The following is a 23,776-nucleotide window of genomic DNA, read 5'->3' as shown; positions in this document are numbered from 1 at the left end:
GATTGAGATGCACGAGCTGTTTATTTTGGAGATTAATCCCTTGTCGGTTGCTTCATTTGCAAATATTTTCTCCCATTCTGTGGGTTGTCTTTTTGTTTTGTTTATGGTTTCCTTTGCTGTGCAAAAGCTTTTAAGTTTAATTAGGTCCCATTGGTTTAGTTTTGTTTTTATTTTCATTACTCTAGGAGGTGGATCAAAAAAAGATCTTCCTGTGATTTGTATCAGAGAATGTTCTGCCTATGTTTTCCTCTAAGAGTTTTACAGTATCTGGTCTTACACTTAGGTCTTTAATCCATTTTGAGTTTATTTTTGTGTATGGTGTTAGAGAATGTTCTGATTTCATTGTTTCACATGTAGCTGTCCAGTTTTCCCAGCACCACTTATTGAAGAGGCTGTCTTTTCTCCATTGTATATTGTTGCCTCCTTTGTCATAGATAAGGTGACCTCAGGTGCGTGGGTTTATCTCTGGACTTTCTATCCTGTTCCACCTACCTATATTTCTTTTTTTGTGCCAGTACCATACTGTTTTGATTACTGTAACGTCGTAGTATAGTTTGAAGTCAGGGAGCCTGATACCTCCAGCTCCGTTTTTCTTTCTCAAGATTGCTCTGGCTATTTGGGGTCTTTTGTGTTTTCATACAAATTGTAAAATTTTTTGTTCTAATTCTGTGGAAAATGCTATTGATTATTTGATAGGGATTGCATTGAATCTGTAGATTGCCAGTGTCTTATAGTTTTCTGAGTACAGGTTTTTTGCCTCCTTAGGTAGGTTTATTCCTAGGTATTGTATTCTTTTCTTTTGCAATGGTAAATGGGATTGTTTCCTTAATTTCTCTTTTGGATCTTTCATTGTTACTGTATAGGAATGCAAGAGATTTCTGTGTGGTAATTTTATATGCTGCAACTTTACCAAATTTAGTGATGGGCTCTAGTAGTTTTCTGGTAGCGTCTTTAGGATTTTCTATGTATAGTATCACATCATCTGCAAACAGTGACAGTTTTACTTCTTCTTTCCAATTTGGATTCCTTTTATCTCTTTTTCTTCTCTGATTGCTGTGGCTAGGACTTCCAAAACTATGTTGAATAAAAGTGGTGAGAGTGGACATCCTTGTCTTGATCCTAGTCTTAGAGGAAATGCTTTCAGTTTTTCACCATTAAGAATGATGTTTGCTGTGGGTTTGTCATATATGGCTTTTATTATGTTGAGGGCCAGGCCACGTTGGGTGAGAGCTGAACAGTAGATAATCCACTGGCCTAGGCTGATTCTGATCAGCAGCGGGAAGTCCCACTTCATATCCTACTTTAAAGCTGTTTGCCAGGAACACACAGTAAACTTTTCCTTTGTATTGGTTGAGCCCCAAGAACAAGTACCTGTTTGGGGAACTGAAGTGAGCACGGACAGGTACAAGGAAGCTACACTTTGCCAACCAGATTCTATACTGTCTGTCTCCAAACTTACAAGACGCAGCAGTAACCCAGAGCTGGAATCTCAGGGGAATGGGTAATGCTGATGGAAAATACATACACATCTACTATGAAACACACTTGTATCAATATTAACATGCAGAATCCTATATTGAGGGGAATTTTTGTAGTCCAAAGGTCTGGACTCAATCCTAATTTTACCTCTTTGGAGTATGACTTTGAAATGTCACCTAACAGTTTTTTGAATCTCTTTCTTCATTTGTAAAATGGGAATATCAGGCTTACTTATCTCAGTGGGTGGTTATGAGAATCAAATGAGGGGATGTATATGAACTGATATGAGTTAATAGTTGCTAACAATGATGTACTTCCTATGGAATGTTATTTCTTGAATCTTATATCTTTCTAATACATCCCTAGACCTGTAAGTTACAACTGGTCCTTTTTCTACTTGTGCAACAAGTGAAAGCTTGTATTGGGTTCCTCAAAGTATGAATGGGTTCTTGGAATCACCCAGTTTTGTAAAAGATGGCTCAAATCTCTCTCTTGTCATTTGCCCAACAGTGTGCCATGTAAAAAATGTGTGGTGGTTGGTAATGGAGGAGTTTTGAAGAATAAGACGTTAGGAGAAAAAATTGACTCCTATGATGTAATAATAAGGTAAATATATCTTCTATTTGCTAACCTGGAATTGTTTCAAAAGACTACCGTTTCCTGCTTTAGTACTGCTGTGTTTTAAAAGGAAGTAGAGTCGCTGTAGTATGTTTAAGTACATTACACATTACTCGAGTTGTTGGCTGGAGTAGGCCTAGATTTCAGGTCATTTATTTAGCAAATATTTATGAAATCCCCTTAATGTGACAGGCACAGTTCTAGCTCTAGTTCTAGCACAGTTCTAGGGTGATATAGCAGTGAAAAAGAATAATGTTCTTGCTCCCCGTGGAGCTTACATTCTAACGAGGGGAAGAAAACAGTAATTAAATAAAGAAATGTAGTAATAAATGCCATGCAAACAATTTAAACATGTGTGATAGAGAATGACCGAGTGGCTGTTTTTGAACTGATGACTGTTTTGAAGGGGAGACATCTAAACTGGACCTAAGAGCACACAGTACCGGCCATATGAAGACTAGGGAATACGGACAGAGAGCATGTTTACTGCAGGTCTTCAGGAGGGTATGATGCTAGGTTTAAGAGCAGCAGCAAGAAAACCAGTGAAGTTGGAGGGCAGCAGGCTGGGGAGGTGGTGCAATTGGCAGCTGAAGCGGTAGGTAAAGGAGCAGGCTGTGTAGGACTTTGTAAACTACGATTAGAGCTTGCGTTTTATTTTAAGTATAACAGAAAACTTTGGAAAATTGTTAAGCAAGAGAGCAACTCTTATCTGGTTATGTCTTTAAAATACCCTGGTGATGGCATGGACAATGAAACAGGAAGGACAAGCTGTGGAAATGAAGAGGCCAGTTAGGTTGCTACATTTGGGTAGAGAACGGTGGCTTGCAACAGGATTGTCATGGCGTGGAAGGAGATAAGGGGCTAGATTGAGGCATGTTTTAGAGGTAGAGTTATCAGGATGTTCTGATGCATTAGATGTGAGCAGAGATGGGAATAAAGGAATGCAGGATACCTCCTCCTAGGTTTTCAGCTTAAGAGACTGGCTGGATAGTGGTACCATTCATTGAGTTGGGGAGGACTAGGGTAGGAACAGGTTTAAAGGAGAATCAAGATTACTGTTTGAACATACCAGGTTTGATATGCTTATTAGATTTGCAGTGGATAAGTCAAGTAGGCAGTTAGATAAACAGGTTAAAATCTTCATTGCGAACAGCCTGTAAGTTGTACTTAAACCGTGGACTGGGTGAGATTTCCCAGGGAGAGACAGAGAAGAGGGGCCAGGACTGAGCTTTGAAGTAGTCAAAACTTAAAGGTTGAGCAAAGAGAAAGGAGTTAAAGAGTTGGAGAGGATCCACCAGTGAGGTAGGAAGAAAGACAGGAGAAGGTGATCACAAAAGCCAAGAGAGCACAGTGTTTTAAGACAGAGGGAGGTTTCAAGCATGACAAAGGCTGGTGAGAGGTCATGTAAGATAAGGACAGAGTTCACCATTGGGCTGGCAAGCTGAAGCTCACTGTTACTCTTGACAGAAGACTTGGAGGCACGGTGCGGGGGGAGAAGCCCAAGTGGAGTGGTTTGAGGAGAGAATGACAGGTGAGAAAGTGGAGAAACCAGGAGAAGCAACTCTTTAGAGAAATTTCACTGTGGAGTTGAGAAATGAGATAGTCACTGGAGATGATTATGGACTCAAAGGAGATTTTCTATTTTGTTTCCTTTTATAAAGATAGATTCTAAAGCCTATTAGTAAACTGATGGAAATGAATAAGGAGGTTGGTGTGGTAACAAGAGAGGGGATGGGGTCTAGAACACCAGTGTGGTTATCTCTGCAGTGTAAGGGAAAGCTGGGATCGTGGTTACAGCTACAAGGATCGCATAGATGTAATGGTGGGGAAATGCGGACATTTCAAGTTCTGTTTTCTCATGGAAAGGGTGAAGTCAGGGCATTATCCAGGATAAAGTTTGTGTGTGTTGGGAATGGCTATGAATAGTCTACTGAAGAGTGGGAAAGCTTCGCGCTGGGCAATGCATTAGGATGACCTGGCAGCGCTTGGGCGTTTTGCTGGGTTACAAGCTGAGGGTTTCTGCATAGCGTGGTCACCTTATTTTCTGTTGGATTATTCATTTTGAGGAAGCTGTGAAAATTCATCCACAAAACAATGTTGAAGCACTCACAAATTTCTTTATAATTGTCTAAACTCTGGTCGCCTAGAACCACACCAGGCCCTTGTGGGAAAATGCCATTAAAGACATTATGAAAGTCATTTCAGGTGTTACTAAGGCTGCCTTATATCACGGTCAGTGGCAAACGGTCAAACAGTATTTATCTCCTAGGGGACAGTGTTTGGGGAACAATGCATTCCTTTTCATAGGACACCTTCATGGTGTGTGCATAAATAGTATATGTCTAACCTTGGCTTTGAGTATCCACAGACCCAACACTGGATCCTTTGTGGTTCTTTGGTTCACGCCAGAGATAGTCATTCATTTGGTTGTGCTTGGGTATAAATATAGCAATTCTGTTGTTACTTTATTTCAGAGCACAACAATTTTGGTGGGTTTTCAAATCACCTTAACTGTGACTCTTGCCTGTCAGTCACTGAGACACACATCCACCTGCTACATGATTGTGTAACCCTGGGCAAGTAACTTTATCTCTATGTACATTGGGGCCCTCATCTACAAACACAAGGGGTTTTGTCTGGATGTCCTCCCACGTCTCTTTTAGCTTGAGTATTCTGTGGTTTTATGTTTCCATTTGTTTCGTTTTGTCTTCAATTTTTCTGGAGGTAAGAATGAATTATTGGTGTCCCCACAGTTAATTTTCCAACACAAATGAATGTTTCTGCCTTTGATCAAGCAGCTGTTTCACAAAAGGGAGTTATTTTCTTGGCTGTTACGTGTGAAAGATTGATGGATTGCCGTGTGGCTTTAAGGCCCTGGCTACACACGGCTGACGATGTTTGTCCAGCTCTGAAATCTCTGAGAACTGTGATGGACATGACCCATACTGTGCTTGGTCTACATATCTTGTGTGTTTTACCACCCACAGAATGAATAATGGTCCTATTTTAGGACATGAAGAGGAAGTTGGGAGAAGGACTACCTTCCGACTTTTTTATCCAGAATCTGTTTTTTCAGATCCCAATCACAATGATCCCAATACTACGGTGATTCTCACTGCTTTTAAGCCGCTTGATTTAAAGTGGCTGTGGGAATTGTTGACAGGTGGCAAAATAGTAAGTTGGCAAAATTGATCTGGCTTCCAATTACCTTCATTTTTTTTTTTCATTAAGAAAAAGAGACAACAACAAGTTGTATTTTCTATTTTCTTACTTTATTTCAGAACATTAATGGTTTTTGGAAGAAACCAGCATTAAATCTGATCTATAAACCTTATCAAATCAGAATATTAGATCCTTTCATTATCAGAACAGCAGCTTATGAACTGCTTCATTTCCCGAAAGTGTTTCCCAAAAATCAGGTATGTATTTTCCTTTGCACAATTTCAAACTAAAGACCTCACTGGGGTGGGACAGAGGGTCCTTGGGGCTCTTGGAAACTGGATGAGAACCACGACTCGTGAGGTGGGCTTCACTCATGTCTGGGTTAGTGAAATCACATATCTTTGGATTTTAGCTTTATGTTTTTCAGGTTGCAAGGAAAAGAACCTTAAGTGTGTGGGGGGTTCTGCCATTAATTATTAATTAATTAATTAATTAATTAATTAATTAATTAATTTTGGCTGCATTGGGTCTTTGTTGCTGCCCACTTGCTTTCTCTAGTTGCAGCGAGCGGTGGCTACCCCTCCTTGGGGTACGCGGGCTTCTCATTGTGGCTTCTCTGTGTTGCGGAGCACGGGCTCTAGGCACACAGGCTTCAGTAGTTGTGGCATGTGATTCTCCCGGACCGGGGCGCGAACCCATGTCCCCTGCATCAGCAGGCAGACTCCCATCCCAACCACTGCACCACCAGAGAAGTCAGTCCCTTTTCTGCCCTTTTGGAGCCTTTCTGGGGTCTCCCTCTGCACGTCCAAGTGGCTTATCTCTCATGACCTCCGCTTCAGTGCTCTGTAGGGAGGAGAGTCTTGATGGGGGTGCTAATAGGCAGGCTGTGTGCAGAGTAGCAGGACTGGGTTCTTTAATTCTTTTCTTTTTTAATTAAAAAAAATTTTTGGCTGCCTTGGGTCTTTGCTGCTGCACGTGGGCTTTCTCTAGCTGCAGTGAGCGGAGGTTTCTCTTGTTGTGGAGCACGGGCTCTAGGCATGTGGGCTTCAGTAGTTGCGGCACGCGGGCTCTAGGGTGCATGGGCTCAGTAGCTGTGGCACGTGGGGTCTAGAGCGCAGGCTCAGTAGCTGTGGCGCACAGGCTTAGTTGCTCCGCAGCATGTGGGATCTTCCCGGCAGGGCTTGAACCCGTGTCCCCTGCATTGGCAGGTGGATTCTTAACCCCTGCGCCACCAGGGGAGTCCCTGATTCTTTTTAATTATAAGGAATCTCATTGACTCTGACTCTTGCAGCCCTGTTTGTCTACATTCCCTAGGGAAAAAATACTCTTTAGACCCATACAGTGGCAGGCTATGTTTTTCACTTGAAGCTTGAGTAACTGTGTAATGTGGTATCTCAGCTGAAATGAGGCTTTCCCTTTTGTAATTGGGTAAAATCCAAAGAAATAAACGCCTATTTTGTATCTTTTCTTCAGCATGATAAAGAAATTCTAAAATATTACATGCTTAAAATCAAACAGCTTTTACAAAGGAGTAGTTTTTAAAAAAGGAAATCATCCTTCTTTTCTCTTCTCTCCATAACTCAGATTATCTCCCAAGCTTTATTGCCTTTTATATCCTTCTAGACTCTTGTCTTTGCATTTACAAACACAAGCACTTTTTTTAAGTTAATTTTTATTGGAGTATAGTTGCTTTACAATGTGTTAGTTTCTGCTGTACAGCCAAGTGAATCAGTTATACCTATCCATATATCCCCTCTTTTTTGGATTTCCTTCCCATTTAGCTCACCACAGAGCACTGAGTAGAGTCCCCTGTGCTATACAGTAGGTTCTCATTAGTTATCTATTTTATACATAGTAATTATATATGTCAATCCCATGTCCCAATTCATCCCATCCCCCCTTCCCCCCTTGGTATCCATGTTTGTTCTCTACATCTGTGTCTCTCTTTCTGCTTTGTAGGTTCATCTGTACCATTTTTCTAGATTCCACATATAAGCTATATTATACGATATTTGTTTTTCTCCTTCTGACTTAACTTCCCTCTGTATGACAGTCTCTAGGTCCATCCATGTCTCTGCAAATAGCACTAGTTCGTTCCTTTTTATGGCTGAGTAGTATTCCACTGTATATATGTACCACATCTTCTTTATCCATTCCTCTGTTGATGGACATTTAGGTTGCTTCCGTGTCCTGGCTATTGTAAATAGTGCTGCAGTGAATACTGGGGTGCATGTATTTTTTTGAATTATGGTTTTCTCAGGGTATGTGTCCAGTAGTGGGATTGCTGGGTCGTATGGTAATTCTATTTTTAGTTTTTTAAGGAACCTCCCTACTGTTCTCCGTAGTAGCTGTATCAATTTACATTCCTACCAACAGTGCAAGAGGGTTCCCTTTTCTCCACATCCTCTCAGCATTTATTGTTTGCATAGACTCTTGTCTATTCATTTACAAACACAAGCACTTTTTGTTTGTTCAGTATAATTGTGATTATACTATAGATACTGTTCTGCTATTTCCCCTCTCCATTTAATTAACCCTTCCCCTATTTATAGACCTTTAGTTTTATATCCAGCTTTTATCCTCTATAGGTAATGTAGAAATGCATGTACTTACAGAGATTTCCTGCACACTTGTGTGATTTCTGTAGGAAGGACATCTGGAAGTGGAATTCCCAAGTCCAAAAGCATAAATAGTTTAAATTTAAACCCTATTTCATAGTAATTTTGAGGGGAAAGGGCAGCTTCTGAATGTATATTTTGTGACTTTTCAGCTCATACTTTCCTATGTGAAGTAAGATCAGATTTGTTCCTTGATTTTTGTTTTAGGTGGTGCACAGGAAGACCCTGGTCTTACTTAGAGATGATCCTAGAACTAGTTGTAAGTAGACTGATGTTCTGGTAGGACACAGTGTCCCAGAAGCCAAGGGAGGGACACAGCTGTATTTCAGAGAGGTCAGCTATGTCAGATGTGGTCCTGGAAACATGGAGGTCATATTGATATGGACAAGGATAAGAAAGAGAAAGAAAGCCTGACTGAACTGGGTTAAAGAGAGAGAACATGGGACACAAGTGAGCGGAGGCAAATCTTTAATGGAGTTTTGCTAGAAAAGAAAGCAGAGAAATGGTTGGAAGATACAGGCTCAAGAAGGTTTTTTTTATTTTAAAGAAAGATAGATGATATGTTTGTGTGCTGAAGGGGATGATTCAACAGAGGGAAATATTGATGATGAAGAGAGAAAGGGGATGCTTGTGAAAGCAAAATTGTTGAGAAAAGAAATGTGATAAAATAGAGTGCACGAGTGGAGAGGTTGGCCGTAGGTAGGAACAGGGACATCTCATCCACATAGGAGTGAGCGCTGAAAATATGGCTAAAGACGAAGGCAGATTTGGAATTGGGAAGATGCTGTAGCTCTTGTCTGATCGATTCTGTTTTCTAAGAAAAATAAGGATTAAACTCACAAAGTAGGAAGAAGGGTAGAGCTGTTGGATAGAAAGGTATGAAATTGTCATCTTGAAGAGTAGGAATGGAAACTTACTAGGGGAGTGAACTGTAAAATGGATGGCTAGTGGGGAGCAGCTGCCTAGCACAGGGAGATCAACTCGGTGCTTTGTGACCACCTAGAGGGGCGGGCTAGGGAGGGTGGGAGGGAGATGCAAGAGGGAGGAGATATGGGGATATATGTATGCATATAGCTGACTCACTTTGTTATACAGCAGCAACTAACACACCATTCTAAAGCAATTATACTCCAATAAAGATGTTAAAAAAAAAAGGCTGTTAGGCTTTCAGACAAATTTGCTTCCTGGAGTTTATCTGATTCTATTGTGCTGCTTTGATTTTTTTTCTTTTTCTCAAAATCATAATTAATCATATGTAATTTCCATGGGATCTGTAAGAAACATTTAATCAAAAGAAAATCTCCTTGAATTTTTGTATTAGTAAATTTAAGATATGTCTTGTTGTTGCCTCTGAAGGCCGTCCAACGAGAATGAAAACTTTGACTGCCAAGACCCCTCTGCCAAACATCTGTTATAGTGTTTTTCAGGATATATGTACATGTGAAGGGGATGCTTGGTTTCTTTCTTTTTCGTTAAAATTTAGTTAAAATTATAATCAATTTAAAAACAAAATTGAGATTGTGACTTTAATCTGTATATACATCTAGAATCTTTGTTTTCTAGTCAGATCATTACCATGGCAATTTGTTATTGAAGTCACTTGATTAAAGCCGTCTTTCCCTAGAGCTAAATTATCAGCGTTATAAGATAGAACCATTTTAAGGCTAAATTATTTGAAGCCTTTTAGCATGATCTTATCCGTTAGTGAATTAAGCTGTCCTTACGTTTCATACATGGGTTTAACATTCTCAGGCTTTGCTTTTTCCGCAAGTTGCTTGACTCGGTGTGTTTTTTAAAAACAAGGCAGCAGCATCCTTTTCCTTAAAGGCTTCATTTGATAGCTGTCTTCTGGACTAGTACTGCAGTTAAGTGATACCTGAGACACTTTCTAAGATTTCAAGCAACACTTTATATTCAGAGTTAGGATATTAACTGTTTGGGGCTTGAGCCTTAGGGCATGACAAGGATTTAACTGAAGTATTTCTGTCCTGATTAAATGTTCAGAAGATGCTATTTTATAAGATTAGGGCACCCAAATGTTTTGGAAACAGGTACCGTGTTTGGATTTTTTCCCTAAATTTTCATTTCCTCCCCCAGAAACCCAAACACCCAACAACAGGAATTATTGCCATTACATTGGCATTTCACATATGTCATGAAGTTCACCTTGCTGGTTTTAAGTACAACTTTTCTGACCTCAAGAGTCCTTTGCACTACTTTGGGAATGCCACCATGTCTTTGATGAATAAGGTAATATATTTATATATATATATATATATATATATATATATACACACATTTTGGTATAATCTTTGATCTTTAGAGTTGGAAAGCTTATATTCTCCCTTTTCACCCTGTCATTTTACTGAGGGAACAGGTTTTGCGGGGTTGATGGCCTGATAAGGGTTTACAGAGATAGCACGTGCTGAAATTAGGACTCAGGTCCAGAGTTCTTACTACAGCAGCAGTTCCCAATCTGTTGGCCTCAGACCCTTGGGAGAAACTCATCAAACCTATATAGGGACCAAGCCTTACCCTAGATACTGTATCATATTTGCACTATTTGAATATATAGAAACCTGCTGTTTGAGATATTTCAAATTCACCTAAAAGCATGGCCATAATCATACGAATTATTTTCATGTAGTTTTTCAGTTAAGTCGATGAGAAGGTCCCTACCATTTTAACTTCATGAAAGAATCTTCATGGTCAGAAAAGTTGTAAACCTTTATACTAGATCATTCTTCTCTTGAATGGGGATTAATGGTGGTGGGTTTGATCCTTAAGATTTTGACTTTAATTGATTAAATGGGAAGGAATTTCCTATTTCCCTAATTATAACTTAGATTAGTGGCACAGTGATTGATAGGATTAAAATGTTACCTGTACATTTTAAATATTGACGTGTGAATGATTTGCTGTTAAGTATATGGATATATATCCCACGACATGAAACCAGTCCCCTTAAATCCTCACCCCTAAAGACTATATAAGCTGAAAAAGTGGTATTATTCAGGTTAGAGCTTAACACTTTCAAATTCTGGTTTCTAGATTTATACCATAATTCAGTAGACTAGAAGATGATGTGAGGGAGCCTCTTACTTATGTGGTGGTTTAAGTGGGAAGAGTGGGCTTTAGGGAAAGCTCTGGCACAAGAATGAGCAATGAAAAAGAAATGAGAAAGATAAAAGTCCATGCCACTTATTACTTGAGTTTTTAATTAAACTTTTTAGATACAGCATATTCTATTGCTGCTGCTGTTAACATCTTGAGACTGGGATAGATGGTGATTTTATTTTTTCTTCTTTAGAATGCGTATCACAATGTGACTGCAGAGCAGCTCTTTTTGAAGGACATTATAGAAAAAAACTTTGTAATCGACTTGACTCAAGATTGACCCTACAGACTCAGAAGATGATGCTAACAGTATTAGTTTTATTTTTACACTGCAATTTTTAGTTTATTTTTAAATATGTTGGATGTACTTGTCAAGAAATTATGTATAGTAAGTCTTGCTGCCTGGTGCCTCATAACCACCAGCTTAATTTCTGTGAATATATTTAATTTATGGAAACCAAGACATGCTAAGATATCAGGGAGAGTGAATTTTTCATTGCATTGTTTTAAAAATAAGCTAGTTTTCTGAGGTGTTTTTAAGTATCTTTTTATAGTTACTTCATCTTAGACTTTTGAAGGGATGTGACTTCCTAATAAGTAAGGGGATTTAGTTTACCACAGCAGATTTTGAATGTAACGTGACATTTGAGAGGTTTATCATCTGCCTCCTGTAAATTGGTGGGGAGCTGGCATGCGGTGGTGCCTTGAATGTGGCATACTGGAACCACTTCAGGCCTCTGTATCTCTCTCTGGATAATTGTTTGGTTCTTTTGTTCTACCTGAGGAACCTGACTGGAATCTTAAACCAGACCCGAAGCATGGATGATTAGGGAAATCTAAGATCATACCGGCTTAATGAAGCATTTTTTTCTACAGTTAAGTTAAACCATGATTATGATGAGTAGTTTGGTAGAATGAAGATGTTTTTTAAGTCAAAAGAAATAGGATAAATATGAAACTCTGGATACGTAAATAACCAAAGAAAGAAAGAAAGAATGCAATTCCTAAAGTCTGGTGACTGCATTATTTTAAAGAAAGAAAGTTTATACAAAGAAGCTGAACTAGGCAAGCTCAAGAAGGAGAAAATTCTTAAAAACATTTTTTGCCTGGTTTAATTTATTCATTAAAATTTCGAAGTTTACTGGAAGTAAATTAGGAAAGACAAGACATGAATGAGTAAAAACCTTTAAGAAGAGTCAGTCAAGCTTTTTCTGGATTTAAATGGCATTTTCATGAGAAACCAATTGTCCACATGATTAAATCGCATCTTCAGATGGAAAGCTTACCTAGGGTGCACCAGCGGAAGAGTGTTGTGGATTGCAAACAAGCCAGTTGGACAAAAGTGGTGAGCTAGTCGTCTCTCTTTTCATTTTAATGTCTGACTATAACCAAAGGCTATGGGGAGGGAGGGGGGACAAGGGGTGAAGAGAACAGTGGAGGTTATAAGGCTGGAATCAAAAGCTGTCAGAAGAGGTAGGAGTGGAAAGAACTGGCATCTTTTGAACAATAATTAATTATCACTGGGAGACAGACAGTGATAATTATCACTGACAAATAGCCTGCATCTCTAAAGAGAGTGTATAAATATTAGATCAGAAACAGAAATAAATAAATGACTGACATACTTGAAAGTGGTGTAAGGGGGACAAAATAGTAGCTGATTTAACCCAGACCTAGACAATAAATATGGACTCCTCTGTTCTGTTAATCCCAGCATATGTTTGCACTGTACCAGTCTGTCTCATTTGATTTTTCTGATAACTCCTTCGAGGTGGAAAAGGCACAGCTGTTCAATGTGATCTTTCCCTCATACCACACAGCCATAGGCTGCAGCTGGGCTGCTGAAGCTGAGTTTGAAGTAAAGTAATTCAGGCTTCAGAAAGGATGGCGCTGGCTACAGAGAAAGTCAATGTCAAAAACCAATGGTAGGGACTTCCCTGGTAGTGCAGTGCTTAAGAATCCGCCTGCCAATGCAGGCAACACGGGTTCGAGCACTGGTCCGGGAAGGATCCCACATGACGCGGAGCAACTTAGGCCCATGTGCCACAACTACTGAGCCTGCACTCTAGAGCCCGTGAGCCACAACTACTGAGCCTGCATGCCACAACTACTGAAGCCCACGCGCCTAGAGTCCGTGCTCTGCAACAAGAGAAGCCACCGCAATTAGAAGCCCGCGCACCGCATCCAAGAGTAGCCCCTGCTCACCGCAACTAGAGAAAGCCCCCGCGCAGCAATGAAGACCTAAGGCAGCCAAAAATAAATAAATGAATTTATATAATAAACAAACAAACAAACAAACAAACAAAACCAAACCCCCAAACCCCCCAATGGTGGCATCTTCAAATGTTACTGTAAGTACTATCATATTGGCCATAAAAATCTGATCTTAAAATTGAGGGGTCTGGCATTTTACATGGTTATGAGAAAGGTTACAAACCTCAAGGTTGTTTTATTTAAGCAAAAAACAAAAAAACCTGAACAAGACATATATACAATTTATTAAAAACACATGAACACATTAAAATCTCACTATTTATAAGGAGCCCCAGCACACCACAACTAGAGAAAGCCACCGCGCAGCAATGAAGACCTAAGGCAGCCAAAAATAAATAATTTATATAAAAAACAAACAAACAAAAAAACCCAAACCCCCAAACCCCCCAATGGTGGCATCTTCAAATGTTACTGTAAGTACTATCATATTGGCCATAAAAATCTGATCTTAAAATTGAGGGGTCTGGCATTTTACATGGTTATGAGAAAGGTTACAAACCTCAAGGTTGTTTTATTTAAGCAAAAAACAAAAAAACCTGAACAAGACATATATACAATTTATTAAAAACACATGAACACATTAAAATCTCACTATTTATACAACCTAAATTCTAGCAACATATACAAATACTGAGTGACTACAGTACATGCCGAGGTAAGAAAAGTACATTCTGGGAGAATATCACTGACACTCAAGCCATTTTTATTTCCAATACGTATTTCAATACATGTTTTGTTTCTACCTTTCCCAGTGCCAAAAAAGAAGAGGAGGAGATGAGAAGAAACTAGTCACAAGTTGGATTAAATGAGAATTGGTGCCACAGTTGACCTAAAAGTATCCAACTCTTAGATTTTGCAGTTTAGGGACTTCAAGTTCAGAACTGAAAGGCAGAGCCAGTAGGTAATTTTTTTTTTTTTTTTTTTAATAAGCAGAGCTTCATTGATTTCTCTTAAGAGGGGCTGAAAAGCTTTTATTGTCCCACCTAATCTATTCATTCTTTCGAATTGTATTATCTGACATGGTGTTTCTGTAACCCTCTTGCTCTCCAGGTAACAATGTGGAGCCCAGGGAAAGAAGTTCAAGCTTTATCACATTCCATAGAATTACAGCCACATTCATATTTAAACGAGCTCATTTTCTGCTCCCTCCAGTGTGGGGGTGGGGGCGGGGAGGGCAAGTGTATACATAACATCCTAATTTCAGTTACTGTATAAATCCTCTGCTCGAACCATTTCAACAGCGAATAAACCCATTGTTCAATACAAAGTGCAAACAGTGAAACGTGAACTTAAATAACTGGGCTAGACCCTGCATACCAATAGGATCTATTTAGATTTACAGCTTTCAATAAAATATAAATCAGCATTCACAATATCTTCCCTTTAACTGTGCCGGTTCCCAAGATCAAGTAACAGCGAAGCCAGTGTAATTTTATGAAACCTTAAGGGCCACATTTCCTGCACCACTGTCTGATTCTACTTTTATAACTGCATTAACAGGAAAGAATTTAATCCAATAAGCCACAGTGAGTTAAGTCTTTTACATGTTTCAAGCAAAGAATAAAAATTCCAAGGGAATTTTGTAAAAAATGGTTACTTTCACATTTTCAGTTGTTACTTGATTGTCTCCAAAGCTGTATATATAGCAGACATAGTAACATTAGAAGAAAAAAAAAAAACCCAAAACAAAACTCTAATATGAAAACATACGAATTAAAAGAAAAAGTACAAACCAGTACAACCCTTTGTATCAGGCTCAGCTCTTCATTTGGAAAGTAAAATATATAATAGTAGTAAAAACTAGGTATTTTATAAAAATTATTGGTAGTTCAAAAACAGCACAGTGGCAATATATGAATCAAGTCTTAAAACATGCATTATTTAAGAAAACATTTGCTTCTCAAAAAAAAGTTCTATGGGAAAACAATCAGGTACACACAAAAATAGTAAGCATCTTTGGAAAAATGAAAGTTACTGAAATCATTTCACTTAAAGCTTCAAACAGGCATATGATTTGAGAAAAAGTATATTTTTGCATACTAAGGATGAATAAAAAAATAAAGCAATTGGTTTACTCTCTTCCCACCTGAAAGGGGATGACTGCATTAATACATGTGCTTTACACATTCATAGGTTTTAATAAAAGTTCAACATCTGTGCTTTTTGTTTCAAACATTTTGAAACAAAATGTGTATTGGTTTTTCAGTGAATAAAATTATGCCTCAAAAGTCTGTTGGAAAAAGGAAAAGCCACTGAAAATAAGACCAACAAAATCATACAACTAGAAGGCGGGGAGGCTGTAGAAACAGGCAGTTCTGTTTTGAAGCAACGTTTTACAATACTGATAGACTCACGGAAGCAAGCAAAATGAACACCGTACATCATTAGTCAAATTTAGCATATTCTGCCATCATCTGGTGGCACAGGCTAAAAGAAACGACTAGAACCTGATGGGGAAGTATATTTCAATATTAAGTCTGCAAACTAAGGTTTATACTGATTGATACAAGAGGGGATGCCAAGTTTATACATTTTAATCATGGTCAGCTTCCATATCATCTTACCAGTCTAAAGACTTTTAAAGATGGTTTCTACACTAACGCTAATAAGCTGCACATGGTTTCTATTTCAGTCATTTAAACTAGTTCTGGGCAAATGGTGACAAAGAAGTTGCCCAGAGGTATCAAAAACAAGACAGGGATTTTCCCTTGCTAGGATGCTGAGACATTTGTTCCCTAGGTATGATATAAAGGACCGCACCCCCTACCACATAGATGGCATAATCACACAGAGCTGAAGAATACATGCTGGGTTTACATTTCGTATAGTAGTTTACTGTGGAAAACAAGTATTTCTTTATTCCACTAAAAACAACAAATTACCTTGAGATTCAAAGAATAACCTGTATACATAAAACCAAAGAGGACAAATTCGGTTACTTTTTTTGGCGGCTGGGGGTGGTGATTTATATGACTCCCCAGGAGTCATGATTTTGCCTTTCACCGTGATAAATATAAGTGGGTATTGTTTAGTGTTCACTTTTAGAAACCCTCAACTTTTCACAACTCTCCTAGGAAAAATTCCATTGCAAGTAAAGTTCGGGGCGGAGAATCTCCTTTACAACTTCTTAAATTTGTAAAGTTGTTCCCGTTTTCACATGGAAACGTTAGGGAATCTGAAATAATGGGGTTGATAAAGCAAGCATCACCCACTGAAAAAACTCAAGCATTTATAAACACAAGAACGGGGCTGGCCGCCAAGGGCCCCAGGTGGAACAAGCAGGGATGAGGCCAAGTTGTGTACTATGAAATGTTAAAGCTCGTTAGAGTGTCAGAAAGTGAAAAATCACTCTGCTCACTACAGGTCAGTTTCCCAGCTATAGCTCTTCCTAAGGAAAGATGGATAAGTATATGCGACTGCAATCAAAACAAGGATATGTCACTATTTTAAAAAAAAAATTCAAAAAGCAATATAGGAATAGAAGAGGAAGAAGTCACGATAGTACCCACCTTTCACAAAGAGCAGAATTTCAAGCCATCAGACATTTTATAACAGTACCATGCGTTATTGCCAGAAAGGCTTACAGAGCCATCTCGAGTTCATCAATGTAACTGCAGCATTGGTAATAAATACTCTCAGTGATTTTTAATTTCTTTGAAGTGCATAGTAGGGAGCTTTTTCTGTATAAAATAGTGTTTTACAGTAGTAACAAACAGGATATTTGAAATTTAATAGGCAAGCAGTAACTGTGCTACAGTAACACTTTTAAAGCAAGATGGCAAGATTAGTAGTTTCCTGTACCTCGGTCATCACATTTCCCCCAACCACGTCCGTGACAGATACGCAATACGTTCTATATATTACTACCACTAATAGAGTTTTAAAAAGGCCATGTGCTTTAAAACGATGCTTTGTGAGAGCAGCATCACCTTCAAAGGATCTCCTTAAAAACACCACACTCACCAGCCCTCCCTGCTCCCGACGCTCCCGGTGCGCTCTGTGGCACTTGGTACACCAGTTCGTCCGCGGCACTTGCAGCCGGCTTCCCACCTTTGGGTGTATCATACTGGGCCTGGGCTGAGGAGCAGCTGTCAGTCCTGGAGAGAAGAGTGTTGTATGTTCCCACTAGAGGGGGAGGTTGGTTCCCTGCAGCTTTGAAAGTGGACGCTGAGGGCAGGCCAACCGAAGCTGTGGGGTGCCCGGACATATCCATGACAATTGGGGTTGCGTACTCGGGCCCAGTAACCGGGAGTGGTTCAGCATAGGCATGATAGACTTCCTGCACAGGGGAGCTGTAAGGGTCTAGGTCAGCATAGCCTGCTTCTTTGCCTTCCTCTGGTTTAAAGGTAGATCTCTGATGGAGCGTGCCAACAATTCCTCCCACAAGTGGCTGTGCATACTCTGCGGGTATCGCAAAACACAGACAACAGAAAAGTTATCTCATTAAGGCAGGGAGCCTATAATTCAGGGTGGCAGCTGCAGGCTTGCACCGAAAACAAACACCTCTTTATGGCACTTTTGTTATCAACGGAGACTGATGGATTTTCCCGCAAGAACTAACTTCAAAAATTAAAACTAAAGACGTTACCCTGTATCTCATGGTAGTAAGTCGATGTGCCAGAAAGCTTCATTCATGGAAGTCTGCATAAAGAGTGTATATGTTCTTCAGATTTATTGACAGTACTTCATTGGAAAATAAATAGTCCATTACTGAAATACTATTCATCTTGGAAAATAATTTCATAGATTTTTTTTTCTTTTTCAAATATTAGGAAATGTTTAAAATATATTCTAGGTTAATAGGATAAATACTGTGAGGCCACTGTGTCTTTCCTGCTCTCCTTTTAAAACCCCCAAACGCCCAATGAAACCAAACGAAATTTCAGGTAAGCAGACAAAATGCCCAAAGTTTTTAGAAATGAGTACCCCAATTTTGTGGATAAGAACATCTAAGACACAGAAATGACTCTCTCGAGGTCATTTTAAAAAGTGGTTCTACATTTGGAAACTAGCTCATCTCCTATACATGAAACAGATAAAAGGTACTGCAAATCTCACAGCACTTTACAGTGAGCGCAGCAGCTTCTCCTTCCCATGGTGGCTGCACTAGTTACCTGCAGAGTCAGCCTGCAGCACCGTGGTGACTTCTCTAGGGCTCAAGTGATTCACTTCACTACTGCTGTAGCGAACTGGGGTTTCCTCGTGCTCCACTGATTTGGCAGGAAGAAACTGCTTCATTCCTTTCCACCAACCTTCATTGTGATCGTAAGCAAAAGAGACCATTACATAGAAAGCTATGTCTGAAATGATAATAGTATATGAAGGGAGAAATCCTGTTGCATTTAAGCCATTTCTATAACAAATATTTATACAAACCAGCCTTTGTGTTCAAGGTTTTTTGGTTTCTTTGGTTGTTGTTGTTTTGTTTTTTTGTTGTTCTGGTGGTAAAATACACACAACATAAAATTTCCTATCTTAACCATTTTTTTTGGCCGTGCTGCACGGCTTGCAGGATCTCGGTTCCCCGACCGGGGACGGAACCGAGGCCACGGCAGTGAAAGCCTGGAGTCCTAACCACTAGGCCGCCAGGGAATGCCCTGAACCATTTTCAATCGAACAGCTCAGTGTTATTAAACACATATTCACATTGTTGTGCAACCCTCCCCACCGTCCGTCTCCAGAACTTTCTTCGTCTTGTGAAACTGAAATTCCATACCTAGTAAACCGTAATTCCTGATTCTTCCCCTTAACCCCTGGCAAGCACCACTCTACTTTCTGTCTTTATAATTCTGAGTACTCTAAGTCCCTCGTATGAATGGAATCATATGCTATTTTTCTTTTTGCGACTGGCTTATTTCATTTAGCATAATTGCCTCAAGGTTCATCCACGATGTAGTATATATTGCAGAATTTGCTTCCTTTTTAAGGCTTAATATTCCATTTTATGTGTATAACCACATTTTGCTTATCCATTTATTGGTGGATAGACACCTGGATTGCTTCCATGTTTTAACTATTCTGAATAACGCTGCTATGAACATGGATATAAAAATATCTTTTCAAGACTCTGCTTTCAGTGCTTTTGGGTATATACCTAGAAATGGAATTGCTGGTTCATATGGTAATTCTATTTTTAATTTTTTGAGGAACTGACAAAAAATTCTGTTTTCCACAGAAGCTGTACCATTTTACATTCCCACCAACAGTGCACAAGGGTTCCAGTTTCTCCACGTTCTTGCCAACACTTGCTGTTTTCTGTTTCTTCCTATTCTCTATTTTGTTCCTCTCTTCTCTAATCTTTATTATTTCCTTCTTCCCAATAGCTTTGGGTTTAAGTTTGTTCTTCTTTTTCTAGTTCCTTAAGTTGTTCAAACTTATTTTTTGCTTTGATAAGACTATCCAATGCAACGCAGAACACAGTAGAAATCTCTATCAAAAGCATATACTGAAGCAAATCACTGCTATTATAGTGCAGCCAGATATAGTTTGTTATAGCAGTGGTCTTTAATAAGTTTTAATAAGTTTAAAAAATTCTAAGATCAACCCTGCGGGGGCCGGGGGACGACGGCAAGAAGTAGCAGCCCAAGACCTGCCCCCATCACTGCTCTTTTCTACCCTCGTCACGGTGAACTCTTTTGACCCCTAACAGTCATTCCAGTGGTGAGACTGGGAAGTGGGAGACCCGCCCGCAGAAGGCCCCTGGTGTCACCTGCAGCAACCTGCCACCTGCCACAGAGAGTAGGAATTCGGAAGATGACAACGCATGGCAGAGATAGCAGACTTCACTGACTCGTAAACCGCTGAACTCCACTGTGGTAAATATCCACAGCAGAGTGACACACACATACACACACAGTGTCACCAGGACGGCAATCCTCTGCTTCTTACCTAGTGTTCACGTAAAGCTGGTCTCCTCAAGACCGATACATACATGGGACAAACCAGACAAGTTTTCCAAAAGGAAAAGAACAGAGCATGTGTTATGAGAAATTCTTACTTCCCATTTCATTACTTACAGACTAGAGATTTTACAGAAAAGTAAAAATGATCAGAACAGAAGAGGAATGCCATTTTTCTAACAGTGCTGGGGAGTTTACGTGGGCCTGAAAATGGCTTTCCTCTTTCACTGCTGCCAGCTGGAGGGCAGGGGCTTCCCTCTGATGGAAAGAGATGTAAAGCCAGAAATTACCTGCCCGGTCCCAGTAAGGTAAGTCATAGGTGCCTTCAGCTTTTTTCTTTCTGGAAAAATACAGAAAAAAAAGTTAGCAAATAGAGTGAATTCACTAGTAAGAAAGCTCTGAAACTGCAGGATAAACACCAAAGTTAATAATTAGTCAAGAGTACACATTTCTACTTGCTGATTTCCCTGGGAGACCTCTTTCACTTGACTTTCGAAGTTGCCACTGCTGAGGCTAATGAATCTGGACTCTCAATAAATATTAAACAACTATCTTCTGAGACAGTTATCTTGCTACCCAACTATTTTCCACTCAACTGGATAAAGGGATAAAAAAAAAAAAGACTAAGTCTGTAGATAAAAACCCTGAATCAAATCAAAGACCCAACCCTGACACGTGGATTATTATGGAGAAATCATGTTAGGTTTGTTTTGGTTTCAAATACAAATTTCACAAATCAGTCAATTCACAAAGTTCACAGGACACAACAAGAACAAAACCCCCATATTTTCTTCTGCATTGTTACTTTTTCTTCAACTTACTGCTTTTTTTTCTACAGTCCTTTGCACCTGAGAAGTTTAAAGTGTCACACACCCTTAACTGCATAGACCTGATTCCTCCACCCTGCCCAAGATAAGCCAACGCTGTCCCTAACAGTGAGGGGACCGAGGGCCACATGTGCAACGAAGAAGGTTCTTTGACAGCCTACTCCTCAGAATTCTGACACATCCTCCCCTGGAGAAACTTCTGTCCCTCCCCAACATTAAGAATTGCTATCTCCCGTGAGCCTTTTAAAAAGAAAAAATTCAAGCACACAAAAGGACATTTCCTGATGTACACCTAATTAAAATAGTGCTCTGCAAGCTAAAGAGAAAGCAGTTGTTCTAGTGTTGTAAACGAGGAAAAGAGGGTTATGTGACTTGCTGAAGATCACAAACGGGGCTTTCTCAAAGAGCCCAAGCTATGTGCTTTTCCTACTTCGAAACATTCTTCTCTAGTATAAGACTATGTTTTTATTATTGATACTAAAAGCTCCCTCATTTTAAAGTCTGGCTGTATTTAAAATATAATACTTCATTATTTCAAAGTAAGTTATAGCGTAAAATTTGTGGACAAGATGGTAGGTGCTGAAGCTGTCCAAGGGTTGTACTATAAAGGATTTCATATTCTTGATCTCCAGTGACAAAGCTGCAGGTGATTTATTCGTTACACGTAAAGTACTTAGAAAAGTGCCCGGCATGGGTTAGGGATTCAGTAACTTGCAGCTGTTTTTATTATTACTTTTCTCCTGGCTATTTTCCATAAGTCCCTTAACGGCACTTCCTCTTTACTCCTTGTCACAAAGCCAGTCGTCAGCAATTTCATCCACTACGTTTGTAGAACTAACCTCAATTGTGCAGCTCAGACCTTTTGTCCTGAACAGGCTCGTGTTCCATCTTGCCTCTTGGGAGTCTGGATGTCCAGAGTCCTTTAAACGCCATCCCAAACTGATCTCAGGACTTGCCTCCTGCCTCTCAACAGCTCTACTCCCCTGTCCTCACCCCCACGCCCTGGGGCTTTAACCGCAGAGGGTTAGACTCGAACTGCCGATTGATCAGAGGCTGCAGCGGCTAACAGCACGGGCTCTGAAGCCTGGACCAAATCTCCACCCTGCTATGTGCTGACCAGGTGACCTAGGACAAGTTACCTGTGCTCTCTCAGTCTCACTTTCCTCTTCTATAAAACAGGATTTATAACAACACCTGCTTCACAGGTTGTTTTAAGGATTAAATGAGTTAAAACCTGTAAGGCATTTAGAAAAACGTGTAAAACCAGTATTTCATTTTATTTTCTATGAAACTTTGCCGTTGCTGCTGTTCTCACCACTACTACTGTTGCGGTCCGGTTCCCTGAAAGCATCGTGAACTTTCCTTCCTGGACTCTCCCAGAGCCCCCCTGTTCCCTCCTCCCCCACCTCATGCCCTCATGCTAAGTTGTCAGTTCTGCACAGACAGCCCCCCAACACCAGGAATCCGGGACCCACGCCTCCTCCAGCTTCCTTCCACCCGTGGATCACACTGTGGTTGGTACGGTTATGATTCCTATTCATCTTGGGTGAAACTTACAGGATTTAAGCTATTTAAGACGTTACGTAGTTCAAAATGGAGTCCCAGTGGCCAACACGAACTTGCCTATGAGTTGTTTTGAAACATCCACTGTAGGATTGCCAGTGTCCTCGAATGATAAACTGAGAATATTACTTTAGACAAGAAGTTTGATGGCCCATGTACGGCACGGGAACAGACAGCAACTGAAGGAGTCCAGACTCCTCCCCTGGGGTAACAGTTACTCCTTAAGAGGAGACCACTGAACCGAGTGACCTGAAGGATCTTGGCTGGAGGCCCCCATGCTGCTGAGAGCTGTTCCAGATGGATGCCGCCTGAGGCCCTGCTGGAGCCGGGGTGATTTCCCACTCTCACTTGTCATGTGCTGCTGTTGGTGCTGAGATGCCTCCTTCAAGGCTTCTCCTTGGAGTGGTTCGTTTACACCCTCCTCCCCTGCCCCCCACCCCCACTTTGCCTAATCTGTGTTGTGTGCTAATTATGTGTAGTAAACCGAGTGACTCGTGAATTGAATATTGGCTACTGTTTTATCTCCAATCCCGTGATTCCTACTTGCCCTTACTGCTGGGCCCTGCAACAAACAGGTTCCATGGTGGAAGGTTTTCTGCAAAGTATCCTCTCCCATCCATAGACTCTGGCGTTCACCACTGGACTCCCAGCACACCGCTCAATACGTGGCAGGGAGTAGGAGGCTCAAATATTTGAGCTCCCGCATGCCAAGCCCCTGTGGGATGACTCACTGTCCTGCCTACATTCCACAACTCTGTGCCTTCCCGAAAGCCATCCCATCAATCTGGGCCATTCTCTCTCCCTCTATCTAGCCAAATCTAATCCCTCCTTTAAGGCAAACCATGCCAAATTTGAGGACTACTCTTTTCTGAAAAAAAGGTTTCAGGTTACTCTCATGGTTCTTACATCTGTGTTCCCCAGCACTTCATCTACAGCTCATCATGCCAAAGTATAGTGGTCAACCCTGCTAAACAATCTGGAGATAATAATTGTGTCTCATTCTTTCAAGTGCTACTAAGTATCTGTTATATCTTACCAATGTGTGTCACCCATTGTATAATACAAAATTTGATATAATAAAGGTACTCAGTAACTGATTATGGAATTGAACTTACTCATTTTTTACAGGAATAAAGGAGAAATGTATATATTTTTATGCTAATGACTATCTTAACTCTCCCTCTCAAAAAAGTTCATCTTCTATATTTAGTTTCTATTT

At 40.1% G+C, this 23,776-nt stretch overlaps 2 protein-coding genes across 16 annotated transcripts in view; one reads left to right on the top strand and one right to left on the bottom strand.

The window, feature by feature from the left end:
* Window positions 1–16,912, top strand: part of ST3GAL6 (ST3 beta-galactoside alpha-2,3-sialyltransferase 6) — an 82,225-nt gene extending 65,313 nt beyond the window's left edge. For 11 of the 13 annotated variants that reach the window (XM_028494117.2, XM_028494127.1, XM_055085958.1 and 8 more), the window contains 7 exons: window positions 1,990–2,085; window positions 5,085–5,271; window positions 5,379–5,516; window positions 9,975–10,127; window positions 11,188–12,339; window positions 14,021–14,169; window positions 14,319–16,912. In XM_028494117.2, coding sequence (XP_028349918.1) covers window positions 1,990–2,085; window positions 5,085–5,271; window positions 5,379–5,516; window positions 9,975–10,127; window positions 11,188–11,274 — 661 coding nt within the window. In that variant the 3' untranslated portion in view covers window positions 11,275–12,339; window positions 14,021–14,169; window positions 14,319–16,912. Of the gene's footprint in view, window positions 1–1,989; window positions 2,086–5,084; window positions 5,272–5,378; window positions 5,517–8,084; window positions 8,137–9,974; window positions 10,128–11,187; window positions 12,340–12,814; window positions 13,519–14,020; window positions 14,170–14,318 lie in introns of those variants that run through there. The other 2 variants (XM_055085962.1, XM_055085987.1) reach the window with 2 other exon arrangements.
* The window catches only part of DCBLD2 (discoidin, CUB and LCCL domain containing 2), an 85,242-nt gene continuing 77,861 nt past the window's right edge, over window positions 16,396–23,776 (bottom strand). For 2 of the 3 annotated variants that reach the window (XM_024120008.3, XM_024120010.3), the window contains 3 exons: window positions 20,458–20,507; window positions 18,383–18,520; window positions 16,396–17,669 (listed from right to left, as the gene is read on the bottom strand). In XM_024120008.3, the coding sequence (XP_023975776.1) occupies window positions 17,200–17,669; window positions 18,383–18,520; window positions 20,458–20,507 (658 nt within the window). In that variant the 3' untranslated portion in view covers window positions 16,396–17,199. Of the gene's footprint in view, window positions 17,670–17,856; window positions 17,910–18,382; window positions 18,521–20,457; window positions 20,508–23,776 lie in introns of all 3 variants that reach the window. The other variant, XM_028494095.2, reaches the window with a different exon arrangement.

This window comes from Physeter macrocephalus, chromosome 1, assembly GCF_002837175.3.
Source record: "Physeter macrocephalus isolate SW-GA chromosome 1, ASM283717v5, whole genome shotgun sequence".
NCBI classification, from domain to species: Eukaryota; Metazoa; Chordata; class Mammalia; order Artiodactyla; family Physeteridae; genus Physeter; species Physeter macrocephalus.
Note: the sequence above shows the minus strand (reverse complement) of the source record. Positions and strands in the feature narration are given on the sequence as shown.